At 43.9% G+C, this 23,703-nt stretch overlaps 1 protein-coding gene across 2 annotated transcripts; it reads left to right on the forward strand.

The window, feature by feature from the left end:
* The first annotated feature begins 15,936 nt into the window (after window positions 1-15,936).
* LOC100286019 (thioesterase family protein) lies at window positions 15,937-19,898 on the forward strand. 2 transcript variants are annotated; one of them, NM_001159096.2, is made up of 3 exons: window positions 15,937-16,222; window positions 16,337-16,480; window positions 19,595-19,874. In NM_001159096.2, the coding sequence occupies exons 1-3, from the start codon at window positions 16,004-16,006 to the stop codon at window positions 19,736-19,738; spliced, it is 507 nt and encodes a 168-aa protein (NP_001152568.1). In that variant the 5' UTR covers window positions 15,937-16,003; the 3' UTR covers window positions 19,739-19,874. The 2 variants fall into 2 exon arrangements, with proteins under 2 accessions (NP_001152568.1, NP_001152379.2); NM_001158907.2 differs by lacking the exons at window positions 15,937-16,222; window positions 16,337-16,480 and adding exons at window positions 17,391-17,661; window positions 17,747-17,890 and having other exon boundaries at window positions 19,595-19,898.
* The last annotated feature ends 3,805 nt before the right edge of the window (window positions 19,899-23,703 follow it).

Genomic DNA, 23,703 nt, shown 5'->3' on the forward strand with positions numbered 1-23,703 from the left:
AATACTGAAAGGGAAATGTGCCATTGGGCCATTTCTAAGTATTTTGGTGATTGAGTGCCAACACAAGTGGTCATGTGTTAATCTATGCCAAATGATGGACAAAGTGAAAATCAACATAAAGGTATGTTTCTAAGACTTAGTACTTTATCTTAAGGACTAATGTATTGTGTCTAAGTACTGGAAATAGGAGAAATCAATTTGGAAAAGAGATGGCTTTTTTCAGCCAAAGACAGTTCAGTCTGGGTGCACCGGACAGTGTCCGGTGGTGCACCGGACAGTGTCCGGTGCGCCAGGCTGGCTCTGGTGAAAAGGCCACTCTCGGGAATTCGTCGGTGGCGTACGGCTATAAATCACTGGACTGTCCGGTGGTGCACCGGACTGTCCGGTGAGCCAACGGTCAGCCGAGCCAACGGTCGGCCGCGCAATCCGCGCGTGACGCGTGGCCGGGCCAACGGTCTGAAGGGGGCACCGGACAGTGTCCGGTGCGCCAACGGCTCCAAATCGCCAACGGTCGGCTGCGCCAAAATAGGAAAGAAATCCGCACCGGACAGTGTCCAGTGGTGCACCGGACTGTCCGGTGTGCTAGGCGACAGAAGGCAAGAATTGCCTTCCTGGAATGCTCTCAACGGCTCCTAGCTGCCTTGGGGCTATAAAATGGACCCCTAGGCGCATGGAGGAGTACACCAAGCATTCTCTAAGCATTCCTAAGCACCAAGACTCCAATTCCGCGCATTTGATTCTTTGTGATAGCAACTAGAGCTCCATTTGAGTAGAGAACTCTTTGGGTTGTGTTGTGAGCTCGAGTTGTGACTTGTGTTCGTGTTTGTGCTCTGATTTTGTGTCTTGTGTGCGTTGCTCATCCCATCCTTACTTCCGTGCTTCTTTGTGAACATCAAATTGTAAGGGCGAGAGGCTCCAAGTTGTGGAGATTCCTCGCAAACGGGATATAGTGAAACAAAGCAAAACACTGTGGTATTCAAGTGGGTCTTTGGACCGCTTGAGAGGGGTTGAGTGCAACCCTCGTCCATTGGGACGCTATAACATGGAGTAGGCAAGTGTTGGACTTGGCCGAACCACGGGATAAACCACTGTGCCTCTCTGTGTTGATCTTCTTGTGGTTATTGTGTTTTGCAAGAACTCCTCTCTAGCCACTTGGATTTATTGTGCTAACTTCTAATCAAGTTTTGTGGCATTAAGTTTCAAGTTTTTATAGGATCAGCTATTCACCCCCCCCCCTCTAGGTGCTCTCAATTGGTATCAGAGCCGTTCTCTTCAAAGAAGGGACTAATCGCCCGAAGGGATGGATCCTATGGGAAAGGGAATAGTGATCAACGATAAGGAGAAGGAGTCCTTCATCAATGAGCCGAAAGATGACAAGCCCACTGACTTGGGCTCAAGTCATAAGAAGAAGGACGGGAAGAAGAAGAGGCGCATCAAGAAGATCGTCTACAACGACGACAGCGACGAGTCCTCTTCTTCCCAAAAGGACAACGACGACAACGACTATGAGAAAAAGAAGACGGTTAACTCGAACTTTTCTTTTGATTATTCTCGTATTCCGCAAAATTCCAATGCTCATTTGCTTTCCATTCCCCTCGGTAAACCCCCTCACTTTGATGGAGAGGACTACGGATTTTGGAGTCACAAAATGTGTAGCCACTTGTTCTCTCTCCATCCAAGTATATGGGAGATAGTAGAAAATGGAATGCACTTTGATAGTACGGATAGTCCCATGTTCATCAATGAACAAATTCATAAAAATGCACAAGCTACTACTGTGTTGTTAGCCTCATTGTGCAGGGATGAGTACCATAAGGTGAGCGGCTTGGACAACGCCAAGCAGATTTGGGACACCCTCAAGATCTCACATGAGGGGAACGACGTCACCATGCTCACCAAGATGGAGTTGGTAGAAGGCAAACTAGGAAGGTTCGCAATGATCAGGGGGGAGGAGCCAACCCAAACATACAACAGGCTAAAGACCCTCGTCAACAAAATAAGGAGCTATGGAAGCACGCGATGGACGGACCACGACGTCGTCCGCCTAATGCTAAGGTCTTTCACTGTCCTTGATCCACATCTTGTAAACAATATTCGTGAAAATCCTAGGTACACCAAGATGTCGCCCGAAGAAATACTTGGAAAGTTCGTAAGCGGGCGGATGATGATCAAGGAGGCAAGATACGTCGATGAGGCGTTGAATGGTCCAATTCATGAGCCTCAAGCCATCGCTCTCAAGGCAACAAGTAGCGGGGAGGCACTACCTAGCAAGGTGGCACAAGTTGAGGCGGCGGGGCTCAATGAGGAAGAAATGGCACTCATCATCAAGCGCTTCAAGACGACGCTAAAGGGTCGCAAGGAGCATCCCAAAAGGAGCAAGACGAAGGGAAAGCGCTCCTGCTTCAAGTGTGGTAAGATTGGTCACTTTATTGCTAACTGTCCCGATAATGATAGTGACCAGGAACAAGGAAAGAATTGGAAAAGAGAGAACAAGAAGGTTTACAAGAAGGATAAAGGCGAGGCACACCTTGGAAAGGAGTGGGATTCGGATTGCTCTTCGTCCGACTCCGACGACGAAGGACTCGCCGCCACCGCCTTCAACAAATCGTCCCTCTTCCCCAACGAGCATCACACCTGCCTCATGGCAAAGGAGAAGAAGGTAAACACTCGAAAGTCTACTTATGCTTCTTCTAGTGATGATGAATCTAGCGATGATGAAATAGACTACGCTAGTTTGTTCAAGGGCTTAGATAGAACTAAGATTGATAAGATTAATGAATTAATTGATGCTTTGAATGATAAGAATAGATTGTTAGAAAAGCAAGAGGATCTTTTGTATGAAGAACATGATAAATTTGTAGAGGCACAAAAATCTCTTGCTTTAGAAGTTAAAAGGAATGAAATGCTTTCTTGTGAACTATCTACTTGCCATGAGACCATTTCTAGTTTAAAAAGTGTTAATGATGATTTAAATGCTAAACTAGAAGTAGCAAATAGATCTAACTCTTGTGTAGAACATGTTATGATTTGCAATAGGTGTAAAGATTTTAATGTTGATGCTTGTAGTGAACACCTAGTTTCTATTGCAAAGTTAAATGATGAAGTGGATAGTCTTAATGCCCAACTTAAGACTAGCAAAAATGAATTTGATAAACTAAAATTTGCAAGGGATGTCTACACTATTGGTAGACACCCCCTCAATTAAGGATGGGCTTGGCTTTAAGAGAGAAGCCAAGAACTTAACAAGTCATAAGGCTCCCATCTCCGCAAAGGAGAAAGGGAAGGCCCCTATGGCTAATAGTGCTCAAAAGAACCATGCTTTCATGTACCATGATAGGAGATATTCTAGGAATATTCATTATGATAGAAGTTACAATGATGTTGTTTCACATGCCATGATTGCTTCAAGTTCTTCTATTATGCACGATAGAAGTTTGGCTAGGAAAAAATTGTCATTCATCATGTGCCTAGGAGAAATGTTCATGTACCTAGGAAAATTAATGAACCTTCTACAATTTACCATGCTTGCAATGCTTCCTTTGCTATTTGTAGAAAGGATAAGAAAGTGGTTGCTAGAAAATTAGGGGCAAAATGCAAGGGAGATAAAACTTGCATTTGGGTCCCTAAGGCAATTGTTACTAACCTTGTAGGACCCAACAAGAGTTGGGTACCTAAGACCCAAGCCTAATTTGCCTTGCAGGTTTATGCATCCGGGGGATCAAGCTGGATTATCGACAGCGGATGCACAAACCACATGACGGGGGAGAAGAAGATGTTCACCTCCTATGTCAAGAATAAAGATTCCCAAGATTCAATCATATTCGGTGACGGGAATCAAGGCAAGGTTAAAGGCTTAGGCAAGATTGCCATCTCAAATGAGCACTCTATCTCTAATGTATTTTTAGTAGAGTCGCTAGGTTATAATCTTTTGTCGGTTAGTCAATTATGTAATATGGGATATAATTGCTTATTCACAAATGTAGATGTGTCTGTCTTTAGAAGGAGTGACGGTTCATTAGCTTTTAAGGGTGTACTAGACGACAAACTCTATTTAGTTGATTTTGCAAAGGAGGAGGTCGGTCTAGATGCATGCTTAATTGCTAAGACTAGCATGGGCTGGTTGTGGCATCGCCGTCTAGCACATGTGGGGATGAAGAACCTTCACACACTTCTAAAGGGAGAACATGTGTTAGGTCTAACAAATGTGCATTTCGAAAAAGATAGACCTTGTGCAGCTTGTCAAGCAGGTAAACAAGTGGGAAGTGCGCATCACAGCAAGAATGTGATGACCACATCAAGACCCCTGGAGCTGTTGCATATGGACCTCTTCGGACCTGTCGCCTACCTCAGCATCGGGGGAAGTAAGTATGGTTTAGTAATTGTTGATGATTTTCCCGCTTCACTTAGGTATTATTTTTGCAGGATAAATCTGAAACCCAAGTGACCCTCAAGCGCTTCCTAAGGAGAGCTCAAAATGAGTTTGAGCTCAAGGTGAAGAAAATAAGGAGTGACAACGGGTCTGAATTCAAGAACCTTCAAGTGGAGGAATACCTTGAGGAGGAAGAAATCAAGCACGAGTTCTCCGCTCCCTACACACCACAGCAAAATGGTGTGGTAGAGAGGAAGAACAGTACGCTCATTGACATGGCAAGGACGATGCTTGGAGAGTTCAAGACCCCTGAGCGGTTTTGGTCGGAAGCCGTGAACACGACTTGCCACGCCATAAACCGGGTCTATCTTCATCGCCTCCTCAAGAAGACTTCGTATGAGCTTCTAACCGGTAACAAACCCAACGTTTCATACTTTCGTGTATTTGGGAGCAAATGTTATATTCTAGTGAAGAAAGGTAGAAATTCTAAGTTTGCTCCCAAAGCTGTAGAAGGGTTTTTGTTAGGTTATGACTCAAATACAAAGGCGTATAGGGTCTTCAACAAATCATCGGGTTTGGTTGAAGTCTCTAGCGACGTTGTATTTGATGAGACTAATGGCTCTCCAAGAGAGCAAATTGTTGATCCTGATGATGTAGATGAAGAAGATGTTCCAACGGCCGCAATACGCACCATGGCGATTGGAGATGTGCGACCACAGTAACACCAAGAACAAGATCAACCTTCTTCCTCAACAATGGTGCAACCCCCAACTCAAGATGATGAACAGGTTCATCAAGAAGAGGCATGTGATCAAGGGGGAGCACAAGATGATCACGCTATGGAGGAAGAAGCACCTCAAGCCCCTCCGACTCATGTTCAAGCGACGATTCAAAGGAATCATCCCGTCGATTAGATATTGGGTGACATTAGCAAGGGAGTAACTACTCGCTCTAGATTAGTAAATTTTTGTGAGCATTACTCTTTTGTCTCTTCTATTGAGCCTTTAAGGGTAGAAGAGGCCTTGCTAGATCCGGACTAGGTGTTGGCCATGCAGGAAGAGCTCAACAATTTCAAGAGAAATGAAGTTTGGACATTGGTGCCACGTCCCAAGCAAAACGTTGTGGGAACCAAGTGGGTGTTCCGCAACAAACAAGACGAGCACGGAGTGGTGACAAGGAACAAGGCTAGACTTGTGGCAAAAGGTTATGCCCAAGTCGTAGGTTTGGACTTTGAGGAGACTTTCGCTCCTGTGTCTAGGCTAGAGTCAATTCGTATATTGTTAGCCTATGCTGCTCACCATTCTTTCAGGTTGTTCCAAATGGATGTTAAGAGCGCTTTCCTCAACGGGCCAATCAAGGAGGAGGTGTACGTGGAGCAACCCCCTGGCTTTGAGGATGAACGGTACCCCGACCATGTGTGAACGCTCTCTAAGGCGCTCTATGGACTTAAGCAAGCCCCAAGAGCATGGTATGAATGCCTTAGAGACTTTTTAATTGCTAATGCTTTCAAGGTTGGGAAAGCCGATCCAACTCTTTTCACTAAGACATGTGATGGTGACTTATTTGTGTGCCAAATTTATGTCGATGACATAATATTTGGTTCTACTAACCAAAAGTCTTGTGAAGAGTTTAGCAGGGTGATGACTCAAAAATTTGAAATGTCGATGATGGGCGAGTTGAACTACTTCCTTGGGTTCCAAGTGAAGCAACTCAAGGACGACACTTTCATCTCCCAAACCAAGTATACACAAGACTTGCTCAAGCGGTTTGGGATGAAGGATGCCAAGCCCGCAAAGACTCCAATGGGAACTGACAGACACGTCGACCTCAACAAAGGAGGTAAGTTCGTTGATCAAAAAGCATACCGGTCCATGATAGGTTCCTTGCTTTATTTATGTGCTAGTAGACCGGATATTATGCTTAGTGTATGCATGTGTGCTAGATTTCAATCTGATCCAAGGGAGTGTCACTTCGTGGCCGTGAAGCGAATTCTTAGATATTTAGTCGCTACGCCTTGCTTCGGGATCTGGTATCCAAAGGGGTCTACCTTTGACTTAATTGGATATTCAGACTCCGATTATGCTGGATGTAAGGTCGATAGGAAGAGTACATCAGGGACGTGCCAATTCTTAGGAAGGTCCCTGGTGTCTTGGAGTTCTAAGAAACAAACTTTCGTTGCCCTATCCACCGCTGAGGCCGAGTATGTTGCCACAGGACAGTGTTGCGCGCAACTACTTTGGATGAGACAAACCCTCAGGGACTTTGGCTACAATCTGAGCAAAGTCCCACTCCTATGTGACAATGAGAGTGCTATCCGCATGGCGGATAATCCTGTTGAACACAGCTGCACAAAGCACATAGACATCCGGCATCACTTTTTGAGAGACCACCAGCAAAAGGGAGATATCGAAGTGTTTTATGTTAGCACCGAGAACCAGCTAGCCGATATCTTTACCAAGCCTTTAGATGAGAAGACCTTTTGCAGGCTGCGTAGTGAGCTAAATGTCTTAGATTCACGGAACTTGGATTGATTTATAGCATACATGTGTTTTATGCCTTTGATCATGTTCCTTTATGCATATAGTTGTTTATTTATGGTGTTCAAGTTGTACCAACACTACCCGGACCTCAAAAGTCCATGTGTGAGTGATGCACATATTTAGGGGGAGATGTGCTACAACTTGACCTTTGAGACTAACCATGTGCTTGAGTTTTCTTAACTTAGTCTCAAAGGAGGTTTGAAAGGGAAAAGGTGGACTTGGACCATGCAAGACTTCCACTGCACTCCGATGAGAGGGTAACTTATTCCAAGTTCATCTCCATGCTCTCATTGCCTTTTTACTCTTAATTGAAGATTTTGGTGAGGCAATGGGGTTCAAGGGCCACAAATGATCTCGTTTTGGTGCTTGATGCCAAAGGGGGAGAAATTAAGGCCAAAGCAATAAATGGATCACCTACCACTTGAGAATTTTGAAAATAGTAGAATAGAGCTTTTGGTTTAACAAAACTCTCTTATTTTCTCTCTTGTTAAAAGTTGGCCTCTTGTGGGGAGAATGGTTGATTATGGGAAAAAGGGGGAGTTTTTGAAATCTTTGATCAATTTCTCTTGGAACAACTCTCTTTATGGCTCAACAAGTGTGTTTGACTTAGAGATAGGAAATTGAGGTTGATTTGCAAAAACAAAACCAAGTGGTGGCAAAGAATGATCCAAATATGCCAAATTTGATTCAAAACAAATCTGTGTTCTTATTTGCATTGATGTTGCACATCTTTGCATTGCTTTTGTTGTGTTGGCATAAATCACCAAAAAGGGGGAGATTGAAAGGGAAATGTGCCCTTGGGCCATTTCTAAGTATTTTGGTGATTGAGTGCCAACACAAGTGGTCATGTGTTAATCTATGCCAAATGATGGACAAAGTGAAAATCAACATAAAGGTATGTTTCTAAGACTTAGTACTTTATCTTAAGGACTAATGTATTGTGTCTAAGTACTGGAAACAGGAGAAATCAATTTGGAAAAGAGATGGCTTTGTTCAGCCAAAGACAGTTCAGTCTGGGAGCACCGGACTGTCCAGTGGTGCATCAGACAGTGTCCGGTGCGCCAGGCTGGCTCTGGTGAAAAGGCCGCTCACGGGAATTCGTCGGCGGCGTACGGCTATAAATCACCGGACTGTCCAGTGGTGCACCGGACTGTCCGGTGAGCCAACGGTCGGCTGCGCAATCCGCGCGTGACGCGTGGCCGGGCCAACGGTCTGAAGGGGGCACCGGACTGTCCGGTGTGCACCGGACAGTGTCCGGTGCGCCAACGGCTCCAAATCGCCAACGGTCGGCTGCGCCAAAACAGGAAAGAAATCCGCACCGGACAGTGTCCGGTGGTGCACCGGACTGTCCGCTGGTGCACCGGACTGTCCGGTGGTGCACCGGACTGTCCGGTGCGCCAGGCGACAGAAGGCAAAAATTGCCTTCCTGGAATGCTCTCTACGGCTCCTAGCTGCCTTGGGGCTATAAAAGGGACCCCTAGGCGCATGGAGGAGTACACCAAGCATTCTCTAAGCATTCCTAAGCACCAAGACTCCAATTCCGCGCATTTGATTCTTTGTGATAGCAACTAGAGCTCCATTTGAGTAGATAACTCTTCGGGTTGTGTTGTGAGCTCGAGTTGTGACTTGTGTGCGTGTTTGTGCTCTGATTTTGTGTCTTGTGTGCGTTGCTCATCCCATCCTTACTTCCGTGCTTCTTTGTGAACATCAAATTGTAAGGGCGAGAGGCTCCAAGTTGTGGAGATTCCTCGCAAACGGGATATAGTGAAACAAAGCAAAACACCGTGGTATTCAAGTGGGTCTTTGGACCGCTTGAGAGGGGTTGAGTGCAACCCTCGTCCATTGGGACGCCACAACGTGGAGTAGGCAAGTGTTGGACTTGGTCGAACCACGGGATAAACCACTGTGCCTCTCTGTGTTGATCTTCTTGTGGTTATTGTGTTTTGCAAGAACTCCTCTCTAGCCACTTGGATTTATTGTGCTAACTTCTAATCAAGTTTTGTGGCATTAAGTTTCAAGTTTTTACAGGATCACCTATTCACCCCCCCCCCCTCTAGGTGCTCTCAAATACTATCTTTGTGTACCGGTGGGGTACATTTTGGTGGTTTTTGGATCTTGGGTAACAAACATCATTTGGCCCTGATGGCAACTTGACCTTTTATTTTCATTCTGATGATGTTGTTTTTTCTGATTCATTTTGACCTGGGAAAGTCTGCAATGAGGGTTGCGCCCTACGGTTGCGTCCTAGATGTGATATCCAGGTGCTCATTGGCATTAATTATTCTTGTGATAATTAATGAATCACAACATTAGAAATTGGAATATTCTTAATTGGAACATTAGAGGTTTGAATGATGAAGGCAAAGCTCGTGCAGTGTGACAAAAAATTGAAGAAAGTGGTTGTTCTATCTTCTTCATCCAAGAAACAAAAATGGAGGACTTCACTCCTCATTCTTTCAAACAACTTGCCCCTAAGCGCTTCACCAAATTCGCCTTTAGCCCCACTAGAGGTGTCTCGGGGGTATTCTGATGGGTTGGAATGACTCATTGCTTCAGGGTTCGGTCCAAGAGGTTAATCTTTTCTCTATTACGGTGGAGTTTGTCTCTCGTCTCTCTACGGATCACTGGAAGTTAACAACTGTCTATGGTCCTTGTAATGGATCGGATCATACTGCTTTTATCAATTGGTTGAGCTCATTCGACATCTTTTCAATAGATAACTGGATGCTGATAGGGGATTTCAAATTCTATCGTTTGGTGGCCGACCGAAATAAACCAGGAGGGAATGTTTCAGATATGAATACCTTCAACTCTATCGTTAGTAGGCTTGGTATTATCGAAATCCCCCTTAAAGGTCGAAGTTTCACTTGGAGCAATATGCAGTCTGATCCTTTATTGGTACAATTAGATTGGTGTTTCACTTCTATTAGTTGGACTGCTGCTTTTTCCAACACCTTGCTTGTTCCCTTGGCGAAGACCACCTCCGACCATATTCCTTGTGTTGCCCATATTGGCTCTTCCATTCCGAAAGCTAATATTTTTGGTTTTGAGAATTATTGGATGGAGTTAGCAGGATTTACTGAGGTGGTTTCTAATGCTTGGAACAAAGAGATCAGAACAGTCTCCAGCGCTGCAAGAATAGTTGCTAAATTCAAGAATGTCAGATACGCTCTCAAGAAATGGAGTAAGTCTACATCCAATTTGAATCGCTTGATAACAAACTGCAATGAGGTCATCTTAGTCATTGACAAATTGGAAGAACAAAGATCCCTGTTTCTTTAGGAAAAGAATTTGAGATCAATCATCAAAACTCAGATCGGTAGGCTCCTAAAACACAATAATAGCTATTGGATGCAGCGTTACACGGAAAGATGGGTCACCCTAGGGGATGAATGCACTAAATTTTTCCATGCTGCCGCAACAAACAGATACATGCACAATATCATCGCCACTTTAGTCAATGAGGAGGGCATTAATTTATCTAACCATGATGGAAAAGCTGCTTGTCTTTGGGATGCATTCAAGGATCGCATGGGGATCTCTGATGACCCCACCATGGCCTTCAATCTTACAGACTTAGTCCATCCTGTTAAAGGATTGGAGAATCTCACTATCCCATTCTATTCAGATGAGATATGATAGCCTGGCCCTGGCGGATTAAATGGCAAATTCCTGAAGTCATGTTGGCCCATCGTCAATGCTGATTTCTACAAGTTATGTCAAGATTTCTTTGACTGTTCTATCATCCTTAAAGGGCTATACGCCTCGTTCATTATTATGATTCCCAATGTCACCAATCTAGTTACCATTAGTGACTATAGACCAATCTCACTTCTCAACATAGCCACCAAACTCCTGGCCAACAGGCTGCAACCAAAGATGTTGAGTCTTATTCACAGAAACCAATATGGGTTTATCAAGCACAAGTCTATTCAAGATTGTTTGGCATGGACCTATGAGTACATCCACCAATGCCAACAGTAAAACAGAAGTAGTGGTCTTAAAGTTTGATTGAAAGGGAAATGGACCTAATCATTTCCTATAATCGATTTTGGTGGTTGACGTCCAACACAAACCACATGGACTAACTAGTTTGTCTAGATATCATTTATCTCAGGTGCATAAGGTTCAACACAAACTAAGAAAGAAATTCAGTTGGGGACACAAACAAAATTGGAGCAAAAGGACTTAGAGTGTGCTACCTTTGGCGCACCGGACAGTGTCCGGTGTGCATAGTACACTATCCGGTGCACCAGGCCCACATGCGACGAACCAGCCACTCTCGAGAATTCAATGGGCTCGCTCCACTATAATTTACCGGACTGTCCGGTGAGCCAGTGGAGCAACGGCTCCCTGCGCGCCAACGGTCGACTGCAAAAAGGAACAGTATTTAACAGTGCCGCGCAGAAGTCAGAGCGCAGGAGTCAGAGGTCACTGGACTGTCCGGTGCCGCTTGAAGACAGAAGATGCCAACGGTCAACTGCTCTAAACCCTAACGGATAGCTGGCGTGGCGTGCACTGGACAATGAACAGTGCAGTGTCCGGTGCACCACTGGACTGTCTGGTGCGCCCATCGACAGCAAAGTTAGCCAACGGCTAGGAAGTAGTTGGGGGCTATAAATACCCCCCAACCACCTCATTCAAAGCCATCCAAGTATTCGGAACTTCCCATTCAATACAAGAGCAAAGCCAACCACTCAAAGACACATTGAAAGCATTCAATCCACTCCAAGTCTCCAAATTCAACTCTAGTACTTAGAAACTTGAGAGAGGATCACTTGTGTTCATTTGCGCTCTTGTTGCTTGGATTGCCTTCTTCCTTTCTCTTTCTATTTCCTAAGTGCTTTGTAAAGCTAGCAAGAGACACCTAAGTGTGTGGTGGTACTTGCGGGGTCTTAGTGACCCGTGTGATTAAGGAAAAGGCTCACTCGGTCTAAGTGACCGTTTGAGGGACGGAAAGGGTTGAAATAGACCCGACCTTTGTGGGCTCTTCAACGGGGACTAGGTTCTTTGGAATCGAACCTCGGTAAAACAAATCACCGTGTTCACTCGTGTTGATTTCCATTTGTTTTGTTTTCCCTATTTCCACTCTCTAACGTTTCCTTGCTAGTATTGATTTGAGTTCGCTCCCAAACGGCATCCACATCTATTGAGCAACTCATAGCAAGAGAAACAATCTTCCGCACTCAGATTTAATTCTAACGCTTACCCTGGCCTTAGTGCAAGTTTAAGTTTATAAATTTCAGGTTCTGCCTATTCACCCCCCTCTAGGCGACTTTCAATTGGTATCAGAGCCAGTGTTTCATTAAGAGTCTAACAAACTCAAAGTGATGTCTGGAGATCACGCCAAGAGGGAGATCATGACCGGCGACAAGCCCACGGGCTCGGGGAAGACTCCATCAAGGGAGTCCAGCAACAAATACAAGGAGGAATCCTCTTCCTCGGTCAAGTCACATCGGAGGGGTGACAAGAAGGGGAAGATGAAAAGGAAGAAGGTGGTCTACTACGAGACTGACTCTTCAACACCCTCCACATCCGACACCGAGTTGTCCACTACTTCTAAGCGCCATGAGTGCAAGAAGTATAGTAAAATGCCCCTACGCTATCCCCGTATTTCCAAGTGCGCTCCTCTACTTTCCGTTCCCTTAGGCAAACCACCATTTTTTGATGGTGAAGATTATTGTATGTGGAGTGATAAAATGAGGCATCATCTAACCTCACTCCATGAAAGCATATGGGACATTGTTGAATTTGGAGCGCAGGCACCACAGGTGGGGGACGAGGACTATGACTCAGACGAGACTGCCCAAATTAGGCACTTTAACTCCCAAGCAACTTCTATACTCCTTGCCTCTTTATGTCGAGAGGAGTATAACAAGGTGGAAGGGTTAAAGAATGCCAAAGAAATTTGGGACGTTCTCAAACGGCGCACGAAGGGGACGAGGTGACAAAGATCACCAAGCGGGAGACGATCGAGGGAGAACTCAGTCGATTCATCCTCAATAGAGGGGAAGAGATGCAAGCCATGTACAACCGGCTCAAGACGATGGTCAATCAAGTGCGCAACCTCGGGAGCACAAAATGGGATGACCATGAAATGGTCAAGGTTATTCTTAGATTCCTCATTTTTCGTAATCCTACTCAAGTTCAATTTATTCGTGGGGATCCAAGGTATAAACAAATATCTCCTGAGGAGGTGATTGGCAAGTTTGTGAACTTTGAACTTATGATCAAAGACTCCAAACACATTGTCAACTTGGAGCAAGGCGCCACCTCTACACCCGAGGTGTAACCTGTTGCATTCAAAGCAACGGAAGAAAAGAAGGAGGAGTCTACATCAAGTAGGCTTCCAATCGATGCCTCCAAGCTCGACAACGAGGAGATGGCTCTCAACATTAAGATCTTTCGCCAAATTCTCAAGCAAAGGAGGGGGAAGGACTATAAGCCCCGCTCCAAAATGGTGTGCTACCGGTGTGGTAAGTCTGGTCACTTTTTAGCTAAATGTCCATATTGTAGTGAATGTGACAGGGACGAAGACAAGAAAGGGAAGAAGAAGATGGAGAAGAAGAAGTACTTCAAGAAGAAGGGCGGCGAGGCGCACATGGGGCGGGAATGGGACTCCGACGAGAGCTCCACCGACTCCTCCTTCAACGAGGACGCCGCCAACATTGCCGTCAACAAGGGACTTCTCTTCCCCAACGTCGGCCACAAGTGTCTCATGGCTAAGTACGGCAAGAAGAATAAGGTATACTCTAGAGCCACCCCTAAATATACTACATACGATGATGAGGGTTTGGAGCAGTATTGAACAGTGCCGCGCAGAAGTCAGAGCCCAGAAGTCAGAGGTCACCGGACATGTTCAGTGTGCCACCGGACTATCTGGTGCCGCTTGAAGACAGAAGACGCCAACGGTCAACTGCTCCAAACCCTAACAGATAGCTGATGTGGCGGGCACCGGACAATGAAAAGTGCAGTGTCCGGTGCACCACGGACTGTCCGGTGCGCCCATCGACAGCAAAGTCAACCAACGGCTAGGAAGTGGTTGGGGGCTATAAATACCCCCAACCACCTCATTCAAAGCTATCCAAGTATTCGGAACTTCCCATTCAATACAAGAGCAAAGCCAACCACTCAAAGACACATTGAAAGCATTCAATCCACTCCAAGTCTCCAAATTCAACTCTAGTACTTAGAAACTTGAGAGAGGATCACTTGTGTTCATTTGCGCTCTTGTTGCTTGGATTGCCTTCTTCCTTTCTCTTTCTAATTCCTAAGTGCTTTGTAAAGCTAGCAAGAGACACCTAAGTGTGTCGTGGTCCTTGCGGGGTCTTAGTGACCCGTGTGATTAAGGAAAAGGCTCACTCGGTCTAAGTGACCATTTGAGAGAGGGAAAGGGTTGAAATAGACCCGGTCTTTGTGGGCTCCTCAACGGGGACTAGGTTATTTGGAACCAAAACTCGGTAAAACAAATCACTATGTTCACTTTTGTTGATTTCCATTTGATTTGTTTTCCCTATTTCCTCTCTCTAACGTTTCCTTGCTAGTATTGATTTGATTTTGCTCCCAAACGACATCCGCATCTATTGAGCAACTCTTAGCAAGAGAAACAATCTTCCACACTCAAATTTAATTCTAACGCTAACCCCGGCCTTAGTGCAAGTTTAAGTTTATAAATTTCATGTTCCGCCTATTCACCCCCCCCTCTAGGCGACTTTCGTGGACTTTGCTAAAGCCTTTGATACAATATAGCACAGTGCCATCCTGGCGATGCACAGAGGGCTGGGTTTCCCTAACAAGTGGATCAGTTGGGTCCAATTTAGGTTCCTCTGCAGTTCTATTGAATGGTGTCCTGGGGAGATTTTTTCGGTGTATAAGAGGGGTCAGGCTCTTTCACCACTCCCCTTTGTCATTGCGGTGGACCTTCTCCAATGTATCATCAATAAATCCACAAATATGGGCTTTGCTCTGAGTTGGGGATGGAAGGACAATTCCGTTGTGGCATGATGTTTGGAACAATATCCCCCCTAGATTCACCTTCCCTTGTCATTTATCCTTTGCTAAGAAAAAGAATGCTCACTTCAAGAATTTTTAGCCAACATGGATATGGAACACACTTTCCATACTCCTTTATCTCCTTAGGCCGCTCACGAAAACCTGGCTTTCCACGAGCTGATGAGCAATCTTCAGATTTTTGCAACTGCTAAAGATAAATGGACCTATTCATGGGGCAATACTACTTTCAGCTCATCCAAGTTCTATAGTCTCACCTTTCGGTCAATCCAGCCTCTCGTTGCCTTTAATTGGATTTGGTAGTACAAGGTTGGGAAGAAACTCAAGTTTTTTGTATGGTTAGTCTTCAGGGACAGAATCAACTCCAAGAACATCCTCAGAAGAAAGGTTTTTTTGTCAATGGACAACAACCTTAAATGCACTCTATGCGACATGCACTACAAAGAGACGACTTATCACCTGCTATTTAGCTGCCCCTTCAGTACATATTGCTGGAGTTATGTTGGTCTCCACTGGAATCTTGATCTTGACTTCTTTCTGATGATTCATGAGGCTAAGGGTGACTTTGGCCATAGTTTCTTCATGGAAATTCTGGCGCTTGTGCTTTGGTGTATTTGGGAGCAGAGGATTGACTTTATCTTTAGTAATAAGGCTCCTTTTTCTTCTTGGTGATGTTGTTTCAACGACATGTTAAAGTCGTAGATGTTGAGAGTTAACCCCTCTTTTAGAGCTAGGCTTTTGTTTTGGCTAAATTATCAATAGCTTCTCTTTTTGTCTTCTTTGTTTCACCTTGTAATCGTAGTTTCATTCAAAAAGTTTCAATAAAACCGTGTTGCAGGGGTTTTCCTTATAGCCTTTTTCTAAAAAAAATCTTATATATCTTTTAAGATATATAAATATCTACTTTTATTGATAATAATAAAAATATATATAAAAATTAATATTTTTATATATCAATATATTTTACCGTATTAATTCGGCGCACGGGCATATAGACGAAGCCTCCAAAACGATGACAAACGCAGGCTACCGCGACGAAGAAGAGCATAAGCAAACATAAACGGGCTTGTGCTTTGTGGAAAACATGCCGCCGCCGCCGCCGGTGAATCCACAGCGGCTTTCGCCGGCAGAGTCCCGAGAGCGGACGCTGTACTTCTTCCATGGTCTGGGCGTGGACGTGCCCCTCCCGGTCTCGGCCGAGCGGCCCGACGCCTACACCTCGCTCGTCCGCGCCATCGTCTCCTCCGCCGCAGTCACCTCCTCGCGCGTCTCCTGCACCCTCACCGTCTCTCCCGCCGTCGCGGTGAGCTCCTTATTCTTAATTAGCCTTCCGGTTGGATAGGACAGAACCACTCTCGATCTGTCTCTCCCCTTTCTCCTAATTAATTATTATCTTGGGCCGGCGCGGTGAGTGCAGAACCAGTACAACACGCTCCACGGCGGCGCGGTGGCGGCCGTGGCTGAGGCCGTCGGGATGGCGTGCGCGCGCGCCGCGGCTGGGGACAAGGAGATGTTCCTCGGCGAGCTCAGCACCGCGTACCTCGCTGCTGCGCGACTCAACGTGAGTTTCCCTATCCTCAACAAGCTGAATGCCTGATAGTGCAAATCCAGTTCATTTTCCCCTATAGTTTTGATCGGCGATCGCCATATACACCACTCACTGTGTAGGATGAGTCGAATCGATCGCCACAAAATTCTATGTGGTTTGAAGCAATTTTGTTGCATTAGTTGAGGAGGTCAAACTCTTTGCTGATGCGGGGAATTGTGTGGGCAGCAGATTTGCAGTATTTGGTTGATCCAGGATCAGATAAACACGTTTGAGAGAAGAGCTATACTGGTACAACGTGTGGTTGATAATCACTGAATAATGACTCTGCAAGAAATGAGATTGTACCACTCACCAAGCATCTGGCATCTCAGGTTGTGTCTAGAATATAGCTTGGGAAATAGATATCAGGAATTCAAGATTGCACGAGGGGAGGGGAAGGGATAATATCTATCAGATAAAAAAAATTCAAATTAGTGTCAATACCTCTCAAATGCAAGAAAGTGGTTGAGGGACATTTCTTTGCTGTTTTTAAGCTTTTTTGGAACTTTTTACAGTTCAAAATTACACAACTCATGCTTTATCGAGCATGCCACTACTAAAGTAGACCATTATTACCTTAAAAACATAACTAATAAGTAGACGACTGCTAGATATGAAAATTATGAAAACTTAATATATATAGTCCCTCTAATACTCTTTATCCTGTTACTGAAACTTTAAATTCTCCATGAAAATTTGTGCTGGATTCAAATTCACTGGAATTTCAGGAATTAACCTAAATAGAAATTTTATTTTAATTAAAAAGCCTGGCCCATCCTCCCAGCTGAGGCGCGATCGCCGCGCGTGCAAGCACAGGCACAGCGCAGCGCTCGCCCTGGTAGTTGTCGCGCATTACTCCCCGCCCCAACCCCATCCCGAACTCACTCACGGTGCCGCGGAACAGCGAAGCAAACGACCAGACGTAGGAGGAGATGGCGGACGGAGAGCCAGGGCATAAGCTGTCGCCGGCGGACTCCCGGGCGGTGACGCTGGCATTCTTCCGCGCCCTAGGCGCCGACGCGCGCCTCCCGGCCTCGGCCGACCAGCCCGACGCCTACTCCGCTCTCGTCCGCGCAATCCTCTCCTCTGTTGCCGTCTCCGCCTCCCCGACCCCGCGGATCTCTTGCACCATCACCGTCTCGCACGCCGTGACTGTGAGCGCCTACTGCTACTGAACTTCCCGTTGAAATTTCTCTGCTGCTTACCTACCTAGTTTCCTTGCATGGACTTTTCCTGCAGAACACGTACAACACGCTCCACGGCGGCGCGGTGGCGGCCGTAGCCGAGGCCGTCGGGATGGCGTGCGCGCGGGCAGCCGCCGGGGATCGAGAGATGTTCCTCGGCGAGCTTAGCATCGCGTACCTCGCTGCAGCGCGATGCGATGTGATCTTCTAATTAAATTCTCTGCACCTCGCTTTTCCAGCATCCATTTGTTGGTCGAATCCCACATTGCTATGTACTCTTGGGGCAACTTTGTGCAGCAATTCAACACGTCAGGATAATTTGGGGGATTGGGGAGTCTAGCTACTGCTTTTGAACTGGTTATTATTATTATGTAGTTACACCACAGTTCTATGATGTTTTAGAAGTAAATAGCTGATTGTAAATAAGAGTTGTTGGGCAAGCATTGCAGCTTTGCCAGAAAGGGTGTGTATTTGATTGACATATAGTAGAACCTCTAGCAATGTTGGAGGTGAACATTCTAGTAGAATGATAAATGTGAAATATATCAGGCCTGCCAATATCTGGTTTACCGGGAGAAAACTTAAATAGTTTTAAACCTGGTGATTAATATTGCGATGCTAATAGGTCTTGCAAAGTTTTGGTCCATTTGTTTCAAGTTTCAACTTTGAAGAATGGTAAGTCGTTCAATACAAGCATACCATACAAGTGATATATAATAATTAATCTACCTAGCCGCTGAATGTTTCATACATGGGCACTTAAAAAGCGAAAGTATGGGAGCTTAAAAATGCTATACCGCAAAGCATTAGATACAGAGCGCATGACATTCTGGAGACCCCAAATGGTAGTAGAATATGATTGATGTGAAAAGTTATTCTGGAGATCCTAAATGGTATATTGCCAGTTTGAAAAAAAAATCTACAAATGATATCAGAGCGAAAAGTTTTTGTAGTTTGATTGCATCGATTGTACTGGTGTCATAAGTTTGGAACAGAGGTTCTAATATGGATTTTTGGCCTATATAAATGACCATACGAGGGATTTCATCCTCAAGAGATCGAAGGGTTTAATAGTTTTGGTTTGAAATTGCACAAACTAAACGGTTTTAGCTTCTCTGTGATTCACAAACTAGAAGCTTGAGACTGTCACTGGTAATTTTTTGGTCATTCACTAGTAATGTATGTTGTAATGTTGTGTTCTTGTTGGGAAATTGGATTATGATAAAATGACCCTTAAGAGTGGCATGTCATATACCTCTATTTATGATTTTGATTTGGAATAATCTAATGGATACCAGTTTTATAATTCCATGCTCTTCCACATGATACTTGCTGCGATGCCCCATGTCAGTGCGATATCAGTAGCTTACATTTAACTCACATAATCAATTAATTTCAGTTGAGTCCATTTACTGATGCCCCATTGACATTGCTGCTGTCATAGTACTTCTGTCATTATTTGCCAATTCAGTAAACTTAGGAAGGGCGCTATAGAACCCATTTCTTCACTTGTGCCATATTTTATTTCCTGCACCCTCTTCTTTGCACTTATATCGCTATGTTTTTGTCACTGAATTTGGGCATGACATACTCCCTCCGTTCTTTTTTATTTGTCGTGTTTTAGTTTAAAAATGAGCTAGCCGGCGACAAATATTTGAGAACGGAGGTAGTATTTTCTTTTGAGGCATTAGAAATTAACTTCTGAGGAATCATGGTTCTGCTGCTCTTTGCTGATGCCAAATCTCTAACATATAGTACTGCTAATTGGAACACAAACTAGCGAACCATAGGAATAGTGAGACATATAGACATCCGGGTTCTTCCATCTCACTGTCAAAGATTTTATCATGGCAGATTTGAAGCATGTGTTCTGTCCTAATGCGCATTATTTATCTCCATGCAGTCTGAAGTGGACGTTGAAGCGCAGATACTGAGGAAGGGCAGATCAGTCGTGGTTACCACAATCGATTTCAGACTTAAGGACACCAAAAAGCTCTGCTACACATCTCGAGCCACCTTTTACATCATGCCCGTGGCAAGCCTATAAGCCCAAGTTTTTATATGGACAATTCCTTCTGTTTACAGGACCGGAGTTTGTGTTGTGTATATTTAACTTAGAATACCATATATCAGCAATCTGTTGTATTGATAATGAAGCAGAAGTCATATTGATTGAGCCATGATGCCCACCACTGCATCTGTCCCAGACTCAACCTGTCCACCCACATACGTACTAATTTGTTATGGTTTATAAAGGGAGAGTGGAAGATCACGATCATGTGATGCTTATAAAGTTTTAAATCAGAAAATTTCTGCTGTGTTTATCTGAAAATCAGTTTAACTCTTGGCTGAGGTCATCAGCAGTCTATCTTCTCACCGTCTATAATTTAAACTCTACTCTATAGCCATCTACTCACCGTCTATAATTTAAACTCTACTCTATAGTCGTCTATCTCACTGTCTATAATTTAACTCTCGTCTAGGCAAGATAAATGAATTCGAATTCTGATCTCAAGAAAACAAAGCCATGTGGAAACAGGAATTCTAGTACAAGAGGTTACCTAAATTTCTTTCAAAAAGCTTGATTATATTTGGAGTCACGCTCCGGTGATCTCAGCCTTATAAGGGCTAGTTTGTCAATTCTATTTTCTTAAGGGATTTTTATTTTTTTCAAAGTAAAATGAACTAATTTTCTTTGAAACCATAAAAATCCTTTGGAGAAATTGGTGTTGCCAAACTAGCCCTAAATGCTAGATGTTTTTCTGTCATGAATGTAGAGTATGTTATTGAAATATTGTGCCCACAAGTTAAATGGAAACTACCGTTAACTTTTGATGGAAACCAAAACCATGGCCGGGACATGGAAGTAGAGAATGAAATAAGCATGGACGTAAACATCATGTTCATCCAGGACAGGAGTGTGAGTAACGATGAGGCCATACTGTAGAGTTATTATTATTTTCTTCAGTCTCGATCTGACAGATAAGCTATTCTAAAAATTACAATAAACTGAAGTTGAAGTGGTAGCACTTGGCCAGCCTAGAACCAATCATCGAGTCCACGGTCCAGCTTGTTTACTCTAGCCCGGTTTGAGTTGGAGTATTGGTATTTGTTCAAGGGCTCAAGGTCAAGGCCTAGGAGATTTCTACGGTTTTAAGAGGGCTTTTCCCTTTGCCCTTAGGACTCGTTTGGGATCAAAGGTAATGGATTAGATTGAGGGGTCAGAATCCCTCGATACTTAATTTTGAATACTGAGGGATTCTAACCTCCTTAATACACTCCATTATTCTTTATCCCAAACAAACCCTTAGCTTTGCTAGTCATCAGACCTATTTGGTTCAATTTTTTCTGATCAGTTTTTCTGAGAATTTGGTTGTAGAAAGAATTTGAGTATCGTAGAGATTACATGCTGGAAAAGATAAAAGAGTCTAGGGTTTAGAATGTAGAAAATGACGGATTCGTACTATCGCAACGACTCAGATGATTCTATGTTCACGTTTATTTTAAATGGTTAACCAACGTGATTTTCATATAAGCTGGACGTTTCATAATATGCAGTAGCTCTTGATTGCCAGAAACTAAAAAAAGTTAAAACAAACACGACCCACAACTACATGTGCATTTGGAATGACCAACCGATGTTTTGGCACATGGGCAAGGTTGGTCAGACACTGAAACGGTCAAATACTGAAAATCACAACAAAAATATCACTTTTTTTTTTTGCAAAATAAGGTCGACAAGTCAAATGCACATGTTTCGCTCAATAGGAGGATAAGGTAAAATATTTGCAGCGGGGTAATATATTGCTCGATCTCAATCCATTACATGTGGAAGCCACTAGCATAATATAGATGGAAGTCACAATCAATCATAATTATTATAAAACTCACACCAAGTTAAGCCTCATCAGCGTACAGCGCAAACAGTTTTTTTAACTTTAAAAGCCGATAAAAAATGTTAAATAATTGAATTATAGTATATAGGAAAAACTAAACTGGGTGAATGGTTGAACATATCTGTATATAGAGGAGTATCTTTTAAAGTAATATAATGCTCTCTCTGTATTAAAATAATAGTCTTTTTAGCTCTAGATTTATACGTTTATATTTATATAGATGATCATGAACCGAGACATATATATACAACACATATTGTATGAATCTAGTAAAAAATCAAATAAATTTTAATTTAGGACGAGAATAAAATATAATACTTCCTCTATCCTAAATTAAAATTTGTTTTATCTTTTATTAGATTCATGCAACCATAAATAAATATGTTGTATTTATATAAATATGGACATAAAAATTTAAACATAAAATGAATACTATTTTAAGACGGAGTGTATAAAGTACGAAAAAAATATAGGCGTTGAAAATGGCATCAGCGGTTGCGCGCGTCGACGCGTGTCGCTAGCGCTTTCTCTTGGTCCAGCCACGGAGCCACCTGTACACGCGAATGCAAGAGTGAGCGAAAGAAAGCATTTTATATTCTATTGACTAGAGCCAAGCACTTGCGGTTAAGTAAGATACACCTCTATAATTTACTTGTTGTTAAGCATTTTATACATTAGTATATTAGACTTTTCTATCGAAACCTGAAAGGTAAAATTACTCGCGCGGGTACGGATATGGGTAAGATTCTATACCCGCGACCTTATATGGGTAACCTAAGTAGAATTTTTTTGATGGGTACATGTATGAGATGATACTACCTGACGGGTATATACTCGTTGCCATCTCTAGTCTGGCCCTGTGCCGCGGACCGTTCGCACCTCAGAGAGCACCGTGAGACGGTCATCTCCCAGTGATTGGCGCCAGTGGCGAAGCTAGAGTAAATTAGAGGAGGGTGCATATACCTTGAGGGTGCATAATAACAATTTATAGGTGGTGCATATATGGTGAAAATTTGGTCCAAACCACTAGATTTTCAAATTTCTGCGGGTGCATGTGCACCCGCTAGTTTCTACGTAGCTCCACCCCTGATTGGCGCCCAGATTAGCACCAACTCACTTTTTAGCGACTCTACTGGGGAACAGATGTCTAGATATACTAAAAATTAGGCTCTCAAATGGCCGGTTCTAAAGATCACACTGATATCTACATAGACAATATCGTTAGGTCGGTTGTTGAAAGCCTGTTGGCTGATGAGCAACGGTGATACGAAAACTACATGCGTCAAGCGAAGGAGAATTTCTTGTCACAATTAACGGCGGATCGTCACCAGAAGGTTGTCAAACATGGAGATATTGAGGTCCCATCACGTCTACCTTCGCTTCAAATCTCCAATGTAAGTAAACCCGACGACATCTAATCTATTAAACAACATGTAGATCAACAATAAGATCAAATGGAACAACAGATTGGAGGGTTAAAAGAATCAATTAGGAAATTAACACGTTCGTTGGAGAAATCTGTTGCTCCTAGTTTTCCATCATTTGAAACTAGTAACATGATGTTTGTGTCTAATACATCGACAACAAATGGGGATTCGCAGCCCCAACCATTATATGGTATGCCGATGAACTCATATCCAAGACAAATACCACCATCATCCCTGCTTGGCAGATTGGCGCCTCTAGACAGGTTGGACCATCCGAGCCTTTGCCCGGACAGTCCGACTCCTACGCGGACTGTCCGGCTTTTCCTGTCAGATAGTCCGAAGTTGCACCAGGACCACCACGTGGCACCCCTGTGATAGTGAACATAACCGAAAAGTCCGGATTTACCATCAGAGAATCTGACTTAGCGTTGGACCATCCGGCCGCCTAGGCCGGACAGTCCGAAACGCATACGCAGTACCTATTGTTGCACATCGTACATCAATTTATTACACACCACAACAACAATATGTTCCTCCCCATACATATTTAAATCATAGGGCACCATAGGATCACATGTCGGTCAACGTTCTCAATCGGCTACGGTAGGAAGGTCGACATGACAATGCCCGACCAAATGAGCCCCATAGTCTAGGGTCCTGGGGTCTGCCATCGGACGCAATGGAAAAAA

The sequence above is a fragment of the Zea mays genome, chromosome 7, assembly GCF_902167145.1.
Source record: "Zea mays cultivar B73 chromosome 7, Zm-B73-REFERENCE-NAM-5.0, whole genome shotgun sequence".
Taxonomy (NCBI): domain Eukaryota; kingdom Viridiplantae; phylum Streptophyta; class Magnoliopsida; order Poales; family Poaceae; genus Zea; species Zea mays.

What these genes read in the sequence shown, in the direction of transcription:
- LOC100286019 (NM_001158907.2), top strand. Translation starts at nt 17,440, where the DNA reads ATGGCGGACGGAGAGCCAGGGCATAAGCTGTCGCCGGCGGACTCCCGG. An exon ending in CCGTCTCGCACGCCGTGACT is followed by an intron (nt 17,662 to 17,746) that starts GTGAGCGCCTAC and finishes CTTTTCCTGCAG; the next exon opens with AACACGTACAACACGCTCCA. An exon ending in TCGCTGCAGCGCGATGCGAT is followed by an intron (nt 17,891 to 19,594) that starts GTGATCTTCTAA and finishes ATCTCCATGCAG; the next exon opens with TCTGAAGTGGACGTTGAAGC.